Here is a 12500-nt window from a genome sequence, read left to right as displayed (position 1 = left end):
GCGTCCTGACCGTCACCAACCGCAACCTCTCCAAAGACCGCTACCGCTTTAACGTCAAGGTCACTGGCTGATAATATTTGTTTATTCATTCAGTCTTTTTCCACAACTCACCACTGCTACGCATAACATAATAGTTATTATTCATTATTTAATCATTTTGAGTATATAATTATCCAAAGCCACTTATATTGCAGTGATGGCATCCATATTTCAGTATATATGTATGGTCCCAGCGGGAATCAAACCCGTAACTTAAGCATTGTTAACACTCTACCAACTGAGACACAGTGGAACAGTGGATAAGTGTTATGTGTTATTGAGCACTTTGAGCTTCAACGTTTGCAGGAAAAGCGCTATACAAATACAAAGTTATTATTATTATTATTATTATTATTATTATTATTATTATTATTATTGTTGACCTCCAGGTGTGGGACGGCCGTTTCTCCAGCGCAGCGTTGGTCACGGTGCTCGTCCGCGAGGCCATGGACAGCGGCCTCCTCTTCTCCCTCCCCCGCTACACCTCTTCCGTCCCTGAAAACAGCGCCAACGTCACCAAGGTGACTGTCGTCAACGCCGTCGGCCACCGCCTCAACGAGCCGCTGAAGTACGCTCTGTTGAACGCCGGCGGCCGCTTCGCGATCCGACCCACGTCGGGAGTGGTCCTGACCACGGGGGTTCCGTTCGACCGCGAGGAGCAGGAGAGCTACGAGCTCGTGGTGGAGGCCAGCCGGGAGCACGACCGCCTGAGGGTTGCTAGAGTTAGAGTATACGTGCAGGTGGGGACTAGTGTGTGTGCGTGTGTGTGTGTGTGTGTGTGTGTGTGTGTGTGTGTGTGTGTGTGTGTGCGTGCGTGTGAGTCAAAGTGCATTCAGACTTCTACTGCCCCCCAGCACTGCGTCTCCTGAAGACACCCGTTTTTTCCCCTTCACTGTGTCCCCTAAAACTTCTAGTGCCCCCCTTGTACTGTTTCTCTGTTTCTCTAGTGTCTATATAATAAAAAAAAAAGTCTAGGTTTAGAAGATGGTGATAGAAGGAAAAATCTACTTCTATCACAGAGACTGCCAATGGCCCCGGGCCTCAGCTGGATTATTCTTCCTGCTACGACTGGTGGATTGATGATTCACTTGCTTAGTCAAATGTATTGAGTGTACGTCGCTTTGGAATAAGGCGTCTGCTAAATGCCAAAAATGTGAATGTAAAATGCGTTCCCTTCTCTTACCTACACTGTGTCTCCCCTACAGGTGGAGGATGTGAATGACAACGCTCCAGAGTTTGTGGACCTGCCGTACTACGCCGCCGTGCAGGTGGAGGCTGAACCGGGGTCGGCCATCTTTAGGGTCTCAGCCGCCGACCGGGACGCCGGGCTGAACGGAGAGGTGACCTACACCCTCAAGGAGGAGCACAGAAACTTTGAGGTGAGGGTTAAAGGGATGGTTCAGCCTATTTTTCATGATTAGGCGAAAAAAATCTTTGCAGGTTTGTCCTTATAGGCCAGTAGTGTAAGCCTCTCCGGTAAATGCATTCTCTACTTTGCTACCGGCAGCACATGCTAACAGTTAGCAGTTCCCTATCCAATAGACCAAAACTTCCACAACCATCACTTTAATCTGTCCCCCTCAGTTAAAGGGGTAGCACTTTACATTACAGCTCAGAATACGTTGGTAATAACATGGTAATAACCATGTTATTTACCAGTAATTACCTACAGTGACTAGTAACAAGAAAGACAATTACATTGTTAATACAAGGTAAGTTGGAATGTTCTTTCCATTCCATGTAATTGTGTTCCAAACGATGCTTGAATCTTGAAAGGTAGTTACTATGAAATAAGGTGGTGCCAGAGCTGGAAAATGCTATGTTACCTGTATGTTCTAGCTTTTACATTTTTTACATTTTACATCTTTTGGCATTTAGCAGACGCCTTATTCCAAAGCGACTTACAATCAATACATTTGAATACTAAGCATGTGAATCAGCAATCCACCATTCGTTGCAGGAAGAGTAATCTAGCTCGGGCCCGGGGCCACTGATAGAAGGAAAAACCTTCTCCCTATCACCTTCTTCTAAACTTTTTTTTTACTGGAGAAACTGAGAAACAGTACAAGGGGGGCAATAGAAGTTCTTAGGGACACAGTAGAGGGGAAAGCGGTTGTCTTTAAGAGACGTAGTGGTGAGGGTCAGAAGATGTCTCAGGAGGAGCAGTTAAGATGTAACCTGAAGAGATGGGTCTTCAGTCTACGACGGAAGATGGGTAGTGACTCTGCCGTTCTGACAGCCGTGGGGAGCTCATTCCACCAGTGGGGAGCCAGTGTTGTGAAGAGACGTGATCGGGCAGCCCGACTGCTGTGTAGAGGAGGTGGGGCCAGTCGGCCAGCCGAGGTGGAGGAGCGGAGTGAGCGGGCAGGGGTTTGGGGGGTTACCATTTCCTTCAGGTAGGCAGGGGCTGTCCCTTTAGCTGCCTGGTATGCAAGCACCAGGGTCTTGAATCTGATGCGAGCTGCTATCGGGAGCCAGTGCAGGGTGCGAAGGAGAGGGGTGACATGCGAGTATTTGGGGAGGTTGAATACCAGCCGGGCAGCAGCATTCTGGATGAGCTGCAGAGGTCTAATGGCTGAAGCGGGGAGCCCAGCCAGGAGTACATTGCAGTAGTCCAGGCGGGAGATGACCAGTGCCTGGGTCAAGAGTTGCGCTGCCTTTCTGGTAAGGAATGGTCGTGTGTACCCCGTAGCTTTGTACCCCGTCTTAACCTCACAACTAAGACCATGGTAACTCAGTCAATGGTAATAGGCTTACTACAGTAGTATCGGTATGCATGCATCTACCACTGAAAGTAACGCACTAATAAGCTACCCAATGAGTCTGATACATTATGTTTATATGTGACAGCAGCTGGTGAAACTGAGAACAAGTCGGCAACCAATCAAAATGTTCAGACTTTTATTCAGAAAAAAAAGAAAAAATTCAACGTTGTTGAAAATCAATGCTTGGTAGCTTGCCATCATTGATGTATGAATGTGTGAAAGAGAGGCCATTGTATAGCGTTTTGGAATAAGGCGCTATATAAGTCAGTCAATTTTACTCACCGAATCCGTTGCATTGCATTTTTGGCTTGACTAGCGAGTGTGTCATTGATTTTCAACAACGTTGAAACTTATTTACATTTTTCTGAATAAAAGTCTGAACGGTCCGTCGGCTGCCGACTTGTTCCCTGTTTCACCAGCTGCTGTCACAAATGGATGATTTCCATGCATGTTAACGTAAAGGTACTCTGCCCTTCACTGGGAGGCTGGGTCCTATCAGGGGATTATGTGCAATTGAATTGAGTTGTTTTCAATAGAAGAAGAGCCAGCTTACTGAACAACTGTGATACAAAACACATAATTAATAAGTACTGTTTAACTTGTGTTTGATGGTCACCAAGGACTATTTTCAAAGTTAAATATTACAGGGCCCCCGCTAACAAGTTTTGGTGATGTCTTTCCGCAAAGTTTCACTTAGTGTGAAGGTGGAGAGGCAGTGAATGGGGTGGGAGGTAGGTTAATGAGATGAAGGTGTGCCATGAATATGTTCCATAATGACTTTCACATAGTTTTATGTAGTCATAGCAACATTGGACAACGTACAGAAGGCTTCACACAGGAGAAGATGGATATCATCCTGCATGAGGTCCAAAGCGGTCACAACACAAACTTTACAACCCCCCCCCCCCCCCCCCGCCACGGGCACATGTTGTAAAGGAAGCATGGGAGGAAGCGACGGCCGCTGTGAAGACCTCTTCGTCTGGGGTCACTAGAACTGCTCTCCGCTGCGTGGCGTCTCAGTGACCTCAGACGAAAAGGCAAGACGACGCTTCCAGCCAGCAGACGGGAGGCAACAGGTAACAGGCAGGGGTCCGTCCAAGGCCCGGCTCCTCACACCGGCCAAGGTGTTGGTGTGGAGGGATGAAGGCAGGAATACCATCAACCTCAGGTAACGTAGGCCTCTCCTCTCATTGTCATGTGATTAAGTGACAAAATCAGACAGAATTGATCCTAGAACTAAATGATATACAATATAAATGTATTTGACCCAAGAAAAAGTGGTGACATGATGCTGCGGTATGATACTGAATACCGACTGGCCCCACCACCTCTACGCCTACACGGCAGTCATGCTGCCCGATCACGTCTCTTCACTACACTGGCTCCCCGCTGGTGGAATGAGCTTCCCACGGCTGTCAGAACTGCAGAGTCACTCCCCATCTTCCGTCGTAGACTTAAGACCCATCTCTTCAGGTTACAGCTTAACTGCTCCTCCTGAGACATCTACTGCCCCCCAGCACTGCGTCTCCTGAAGACACCCTCTTTCCCCTCTACTGTGTCCCCTAAAAACTTCTATTGCCCCCCCTGTACTGTTTCTCTGTTTCTCCAGTGTCTATAGAAAAAGAAAAAAAAAAGGCTAGGTTTAGAAGAAGGTGATAGAAGAAGGTTTTTCCTATGGCCCCCGGGCCTGAGCTGGATTACTCTTCCTGCTACGACTGGTGGATTGATGATTCACTTGCTTAGTCAAATGTATTGATTCTAAGTCGCTTTGGAAATAAGGCATCTGCTAAATGCCAAAAATGTAAATGTAAATAATGGCTCCTCAGCCTGTGCTGTCGGTGCAACTCCATGGCCACCAGCCCTGTCCGTTCTGTCACGTCGCATTAAGTCCTGCATTGTTGCCTCTGTGCTCCCCAGTGGATCTCCATGACACATGTCAAGATTGCAGAACAAGAAGTCACAAAGAATGCACTGACTTTCCGAAGATTGTACTGGAGTGCATCCCCCAGCCTGTCTACATTTTTGAATCACATTTTCAGCTTTCCAAATGTTCTCTGGATTGTAACCCTAGCCGTGGACAGAAGGCATGCCGCCCCTGAGTAGTGGAGGTTATGTATGGCCATCTGGGAAATTCCATGAATCGACCCCTTAGGTTTCCTGAAAAGAGCCGGTGGAAAGAAATAGCTGCTGTAACCTTTACAGCAACAGGTAGGTTATAGGGACTTGGTGTGGGCGGGACTTCCTCTACCCCTCAAAAGGTGTGAATGAGCTTCCCACGGCTGTCAGAACTGCAGAGTCACTACCCATCTTCCGTCGGAGACTGAAGACCCATCTCTTCAGGTTACACCTTAACTGCTCCTTCTGAGACATCTACTGCCCCCCAGCACTGCGTCTCCTGAAGACACCCGCTTTTCGCCTTTACTGTGTCCCCTAAAACAAAATAAAATAAAAATAAAATAAAAAAGTCTAGGTTTAGATTTAGAAGAAGGTGATAGAAGAATGTTTTTCCTTCTATCACAGAGACTGCCAATGGCCCCGGGCCTGAGCTGTATTACTCTTCCTGCTACGACTGGTGGATTGATGTTTCACTTGCTTAGTCAAATGTATTGATTGTAAGTCGCTTTGGAATAAGGCGTCTGCTAAATGCCAAAAATGTTAAATGTAATGTAAAAGAGGTGTAGCAGTTAAAGTGGCTAAGACGGGATACAAGGCAAGAAGTAAAAATGTGTCTGATACTATTTAAGTTAACCCTAACCTAACTAGCCCTAACCCTAACTACCTTCTCTGTTTCTTGGTTATAAATCAAATCAAAAGTGTGCTCGCCACTTTCAATTATTCAAGAACAACTATGGAAATGGTGTAACAATATTATGGAAACAAGCATCTTTCATAGAAAATAATTAAGTCTAAACTACAGTTCGCCTTACCTTGTAAAAACAAGGTAATTGTTTTTGTTATTACTGGTAAACTACCAGTTATAACTTGTAATAACCATGGTTATTACTATGCAATTACCCACTTATTCTGAGCTGTGATGTAAAGTGCTACTGTTAAGGGTGCAATCTGCTGTTTATTATTTAATACAAAGTCCTGGGAGTACTGAAGGGGATCTTTGCCAATATACTATGAAACTGCGTGTTGGCCAAAATGGAACTACGTTTCTATAATATTTTGATTTATTTAGTGTGTGTGTGTGTGTGTGTGTGTGTGTGTGTGTGTGTGTGTGTTTGAATATCGACTCAAAAGACCTTGCAGTGTTCAACAAAAATGCAAAGGACTGTGTAAAGAAATGGGGAAACTGTCATATAACCTTCAGAGAAACGAAAAGAAGAAGAAGTACTATTATTGCACTTCATCCAAATAACATGTTATCATATCTCGTCTCAGGTGGGCCCTCTGACAGGAGAGCTGACTCTAACCAGGTCCTTCGAGGCGGACGTGTCCAACGTCGAGTACCAGCTGGTCGTCGTGGCTCAGGACGGCGGCTCCCCCTCTCTCGCCAACGAGGTGGAACTTCCCGTCACCATAGTAAACCGAGCCATGCCTGTGTTCGACAGGCCCTTCTACGACATCACAGTGACGGAGGACGTGGGCATGTCCACCCCTGTCCTCAGCATCAACGCCACCAGCCCACAGCGTCAGAGGGTCATCTACACCATCGTGGACGGCGACCCGTCCCTGCAGTTTGACGTCGGCTTCACCACGGGAGTGATCAGCGTGATCTACCCGTTAGACTACGAGACCACGGCGTACTACCGGTTAACGGTGAAGGCGACGGACTCTCTCACGGGGGCGAGGTCGGAGGTCGATGTCGGGATAACCGTGCTGGACGTCAACGACAACACGCCGCTGTTCCGGAACGCGTCATATTCGGCCGTGCTGGCTGAGAATTCCATGGTCGGGACGACCGTACTGCAGGTGAGTGTGTCTATGTGTTTGGGAGCATCCAGCTCTAGTCAAGGTAGACACTTTCATCCAAAAGTAACGCAGTTAGTCCCTTGATCTCACTCTACTTACTTCCATTCCCTCAGTGGGTCTTGTCTCTCATCTGTCATTATGGGTCGACCTCGGGGTTACGAAGAGAGAGAGAGAGAGAGAGAGAGAGAGAGAGAGAGAGAGAGAGAGAGAGAGAGAGAGAGAGAGAGAGAGAGAGAGAGAGAGAGAGATTAACAATCTAATCTCTAGATCGTCAAATATGTGATTGATCAGGGATTAAAGACTGTATTTATCTCTGTGCTATAAACTTCTCTACTTCAGTCAATGACTCTAAATTGCTCTGGATAACAGTGTCTGGATAACAGTGTCTGCTCATTCCATTCTCCATCTGTATGCAGGTCCAGGCGTTGGACCGGGACTCTGATAGGAACGCAGTGGTGCTTTACCAGATCCTCTGGGACGCCTTCAACAGCACAGACTACTTCCAGATCGACAGCAGCAGTGGATTGGTCCTCACCACCCGCATGCTGGACTACGAGCTCGTTCAGAGATACGTCTTCATGGTCAGGGCGAGCGATGGCGGAGAGCCCGGCCTCAGCAGCGAGGTCACGGTCACGGTCACGGTCACGGACACCAACGACAACCCGCCCAGCTTCAGCCCGGCGCTGGTCAAGGCCTACGTGAGTGAGCTGGCCCCCAGGGGACACTTTGTGACGTGCGTGCAGGCGTCCGACGCAGACAGCTGTGATGCTGGCAAACTGAGGTGAGTCGTGAGTCATTATCATAATACATTTGATTGCAAAATGAATAGGTTTACATGGGGCCTTAACCCCTATGTAAAGACAGAGACAGAGCTTTTGCGGCCACTGCACCGGAACAGCCTTCGCCTCCACGTACGGGCCGCTCAGACCCCGGAGGTTTTTAAATCCTAAAAACCCACCTGTTTTCCCAGGCCTTCCCCCCCACTTAGCCATCGTTCGGTCCCTGGCTTTTATTGTTTTATTGTAGGTCCCTGGCTTTTATTGTTTTATTGTAGGTCCCTGGCTTTTATTGTTTTATTGTTTTTAGTCCTTTTATCTTCTCTTCTTTTAATTTGATCATATCTTGTATTGGATTGTGTTGCATTTTATTTAATATCCTGCACTTTACCTGTTCTACCCCTGTGAAGCACTTTGGTTCAGCTGCTGCTGTATGTAAATGTGCTATACAAATAAAGCTGACTTGACTTGACTTGACTAACCTAATGAGAAAAAACATTTATGAACTCACAGCATATCCATGACAAACCTTGAGATGATGATGATGATGATGATGACGTTGATGATGATAATGATGATGAGGATGATAATTATGATCATGATAACGTTAATATTATCTGCTATGTTTCCGTGACTGTAGGTACAGTATTCAGTCTGGTGATGAGAGGATGTCGTTTGTGATGGACACAGACACAGGGGTCATCTCTCTGTCTACCCAGCGGAGACAGGGCATGAAGCCCTCCTACAGACTCAACGTGTCTGTGTCTGACGGAGTCTTCACCAACACAACTCAGGTCATCATCGTCTTTCAATTGATTCGATTTTTCTCGTTGCCATTGTTCTGTCTTGTTTCCTGGTTTTATCAGGTGATCTGCATTTACGGTTCTGTGATGATGATGATGACGATGATGACGATGATGACGATGATGATGATGATGATGATGATGTGAATCTCCTCTTCAGGTGAGTGTGCGTGTGCTGGGGGCTAACCTGTACAGCCCAGTGTTCAGCCAGCGCTTCTACCTGGCCGAGGTCAGAGAGAACACACCTGCCGGGTCAAAGGTTATACAGGTGAGGTCGGCTTGAGTACATCCAGGAGTTATATAACAATGTCATAGTCAACACGTGTGAAACATTTGCCTCAATAGCTGTAGTACAACGTATGCAAGTGTATTATGACATAGTACATCAAGTCAATCTATCGTGTTCCAGGTGCGTGCGATGGACGAGGACTCCGGCTTGTTCGGTCAGATCACCTACTCCTTCATGAACGACCTGGGGAAGACCCAGTTCAGCGTGGACCCGGACGGACTCATCACCACCGCTCAGGAGCTGGACCGGGAGAACCCCCTCAACAAGGACATCGTGCTGACGGTCATGGCTCTGGACGGCGGAGGTAGCCTACGCAGAGTGATTCTCTCATCTCACTGTAGCAGATGTTTTTCTATCCTCACTTTATCCTCTTCTTGTAATTGTACAATTGAACATTTATCGCATGAAAATGTCATGGGGATCCGGAAGAACAGAATGTTTAATGTCCTCGTGTAGGGCGAGAGACAGCTCTGGGAGATAATAAATAGCGGAATTAAATTGCTCAAACGAGCGCGCTGATCAAATGTGTTATTGTCATTGTTCCCAGGCCGTGCGTCGTTCTGCACGGTGCGTGTGATCCTGGCTGACGAGAATGACAACGCCCCTCGTTTCCGAGCCGTGGAGTACCGCATGAGCATCAAGTCCAACGTGGCGAAGGGCTCTCTGGTCACCCAGATCCAGGCCACAGACCCGGACGCCGGGTCCAACGGGAGGGTCAGCTACTCCCTCTACAGCGAGGCGCGGCTGCCCCTGGTCGACGTACTGGAGGTCACTGGGTTTACGTTGATCTCTCACCTTCGTTTTTACCAGGCCGGCCTCATAGATATCTTTCCAAAAACGAACTGCTCCCTATGTAGTTATAGATTAATTACTTTCAATGAATCTCCTCGAGTGAAATTAGGAATGTATCGATTTTTTTTTGTTAGTACTACTCAATCTTTTCAGTTTGTAAACCGTCTTTGAGTGTCTAAAAGCGCTATATAAGTCTAATGTATTATTATTATTATTATTATTATTATTATTATTATTATTGTATGTATCACATTAATTTCTGAAAGGTGTTTTTTTTTTACAAATACTGTTCTTCTTCTGATGATCAGGTGGAGCCAGACAGCGGGTGGATGGTGACCAAAGGCAGTGTGGACCACCTCCAGGGGACCGTCCTGTCCTTCTTCGTCAAAGCCACCGACCGAGGCTCGCCCGCCAAACACTCCCTGGTGTCGGCCTTCATCCAGGTCCTCTCCCCGGAGGCCAGCGTCCCCTCCTTCACCCAGCCGCAGTACTCCTTCACCCTCCCGGAGGACACCCCCGTGGACACGGCCCTGAGCTCCGTGTACCTGGGGCCCGGGCAGACGGGAGCCTTCGCCGTGGTCGGCGGGGAGACCTGGGAGAGTAACCGGGGAGGGACGTTCCTGGTGGAGAGGGACACGGGGCTGCTGCGTCTGGCCAAGGCTCTGGATTACGAGCTGGTCAGCATCTTCAGATTCAAGGTGTCGGCCACCACGCGCCGGGACCTGGTAGAGTCGATATCCACTGTGGATGTGGAGGTGAAGGTGAGGAATCAGTTCGACGGTGATGAGGTGTCACATCACTTCTTTTTTCCTATCAGGAACTGGTTTTTCGGGTCCTCCAAAAATTGAAAGAGAGAGAAGATCTGGGCTACATACGTTTTAGAATTTTGAAATGAATGATGTATAGGCATTGATTCTTGCATAATATATAACTATCTAAAATGGATAATATAGAACTAATATAGAACTTATAAATGCCTCGTCAGCTTAATTTAACTGGGTTAAATCTCATCAGGCTCAGTTTAACTATTGATGCTCTGTCTCTGCACAGATTCTGGACGTGAATGACAATAAGCCCTCATTCGAGACCGCCTCGTACATCGCCATGGTGATGGAGGGCATGCCGGTCGGTACCAGGGTGGTGCAGGTGCGGGCGCTGGACCCAGATTGGGGCTCCAACGGACAGGTACACTACCACCATGTTTTTTGTATTTTAGTTTTTTTTATCATCTATAATGTTCATCTGTTTTTTTTTTCTGTTGTTTTACTTTGTTGTGATTGTTGGTGGGCGTTTAAAAAAAAACGTTATTAATGTCATGTAATGTTTTCTCACCAGGTCACCTACAGCCTAGGTCCCCTCCTCAACCAGAACCAGGAGTCCAAACCGGACCGAGCTTCCAGTAGTACCACTGCCGGTGCTGTGTTTGCCATCGACAGTAAGACGGGCTGGATCACCATTCGGGGTCTGCTGGACCACGAGGCCGCCCCCAGCCACACGTTTGCGGTGGTGGCGTCTGACCTGGGCGAGCTGGTGTCTCTGTCCTCCACCACCGTGGTCACGGTGTCCGTGGCGGACGTCAACGACAACCCCCCTCAGTTCGAGCGGGAGTTCTACCGCGCGGCGATCAGGGAGAGCGACCCGCTTGGGGAGGTGGTGTCGGTCCTGAGAACCAAGGACGGAGACACCTCTGATCAGAACCGCCTGGTCAGTTTACACATCACTGGTGAGTGGCTAAAGACTTAACACTAGAACAGCCTCGACCTCTTTACAATGCTCAAGCTGCTATTTACACACAACGACCACTAGATGGCCGCTTGTAAATTGGCCTGCTTCCTACACAGAAAAACGTCAAAATAGCTTTCTATTAGCTTATCCTGATGTGATTTTTTTTAAATGTAAGGATACTGGGTGGTGGAACGCACATATCTAGGGAAAGTCATGAAAGGAGGGTCCTGAAATGTGATCGAGTGCAAAGATATATACCACTTTTTTTTACTCACAGGTCAAATGACTCCTCATGGCTGATGTGCTCATAGTGCTACTCAGTGGAGGCTGACGGAGGTAGAAATCCATTCCATGCATTAGAATGAGCCTCCAATTCCTATCTCCACCAGCCTCCCCTGGTACTGGTAGTGCTCAAAGTAGGGGTTTGAATAGAAGCCCTGAACCTACTAGGGCAAAGTAGGCCATGGCAGGGTGGGTTTAAGCTCACAGGGTGCAAAACAGTACTAGATGATGCTTGGTTGAACAGTCCATCATCTACCTGGTATTTACACGTGTCCCCTTCCGGTGTTCGACGTTCAGCCGATGGGAGCAGATTGTCAGGATTAAGCTATGGTCATTGTCATCGTGTCTAAAACCTCTAAAGCATGATGTGTGTGTGTGTGTGCACATTATGTGCACATTATGCTTGTGTTCGGTGACAGATGTCCTCTCTCTCTCTGCAGGTGGTAACCTGCGGGATATGTTCACGTTAGCTCCAGTCCAGGCGGAAATGGAAGTGTGTGTGTGTGTGTGTGTGTACACAATATGTGCACATTATGCTTGTGTTCGGTGACAATTGTCCTCTCTCTCTCTCTGTAGGTGGTAACCCGCGGAGTGTGTTTGCGATAGCTTCAGTCCAGGGGAAGTGGAAGTGTGTGTGTGCGCACATTATGTTTGTGTTCGGTGACAATTGTCCTCTCTCTCTGCAGGTGGTGACCCGCGGGGGGTGTTTGCGTTAGCCCCGGTGCGGGGGGAGTGGAAGGTGTTTGTGAGCGGCCCGTTGGACAGGGAGCAGCAGGACTCGTACTTGCTCAACGTCACCGCCAGCGACGGGCTGTTTGTCACCCGCACCGCCGTGGAGGTCACCGTCATGGACGCTAATGATAACAGCCCCATCTGTAACCAGGTCAGGGGATTGATTCATCATTACAGACACAGAAACGCCCAGATTGAACGTCCATGAAATCAATCCCCTAGACGTCACCCATAGTTCTGTATTCAAGAGAAGGAGTATCAAATACAAACACTGCCCTCTGGAAACACCCCCTTGGAAATTATTTGTCCCTCACCACCCTCCGCCTCTCCTATCTAGATTAGATCTATCAGATCTGTGACAAGTGTAGCTATAATGATA

General features: G+C 47.8%; 1 protein-coding gene across 1 annotated transcript in view; it reads left to right on the top strand.

Moving 5' to 3' along the window:
* Positions 1-12500, top strand: part of fat3b (FAT atypical cadherin 3b) — a gene marked incomplete at both ends in the record, with an annotated part of 64580 nt that overhangs the window by 25492 nt on the left and 26588 nt on the right. Inside the window, 13 exons of the mRNA XM_080549987.1 lie at positions 1-59; positions 429-779; positions 1245-1418; positions 6192-6728; positions 7145-7503; positions 8139-8292; positions 8462-8569; positions 8711-8894; positions 9138-9358; positions 9691-10143; positions 10433-10567; positions 10718-11105; positions 12076-12272. The exon at positions 1-59 is cut by the window's left edge and continues 211 nt beyond it. Of these exons, the coding sequence (XP_080406113.1) occupies positions 1-59; positions 429-779; positions 1245-1418; positions 6192-6728; positions 7145-7503; positions 8139-8292; positions 8462-8569; positions 8711-8894; positions 9138-9358; positions 9691-10143; positions 10433-10567; positions 10718-11105; positions 12076-12272 (3320 nt within the window). The remainder of the gene's footprint in view (positions 60-428; positions 780-1244; positions 1419-6191; positions 6729-7144; positions 7504-8138; positions 8293-8461; positions 8570-8710; positions 8895-9137; positions 9359-9690; positions 10144-10432; positions 10568-10717; positions 11106-12075; positions 12273-12500) is intronic.

Source organism: Nansenia antarctica (genome assembly GCF_963989245.1).
Source record: "Nansenia antarctica genome assembly, chromosome: 20".
In the NCBI taxonomy this organism is placed as follows: domain Eukaryota; kingdom Metazoa; phylum Chordata; class Actinopteri; order Argentiniformes; family Microstomatidae; genus Nansenia; species Nansenia antarctica.
The sequence above is the reverse complement of the archived record's forward strand: the minus strand, read 5'-3'. Positions and strand labels throughout refer to the sequence as shown.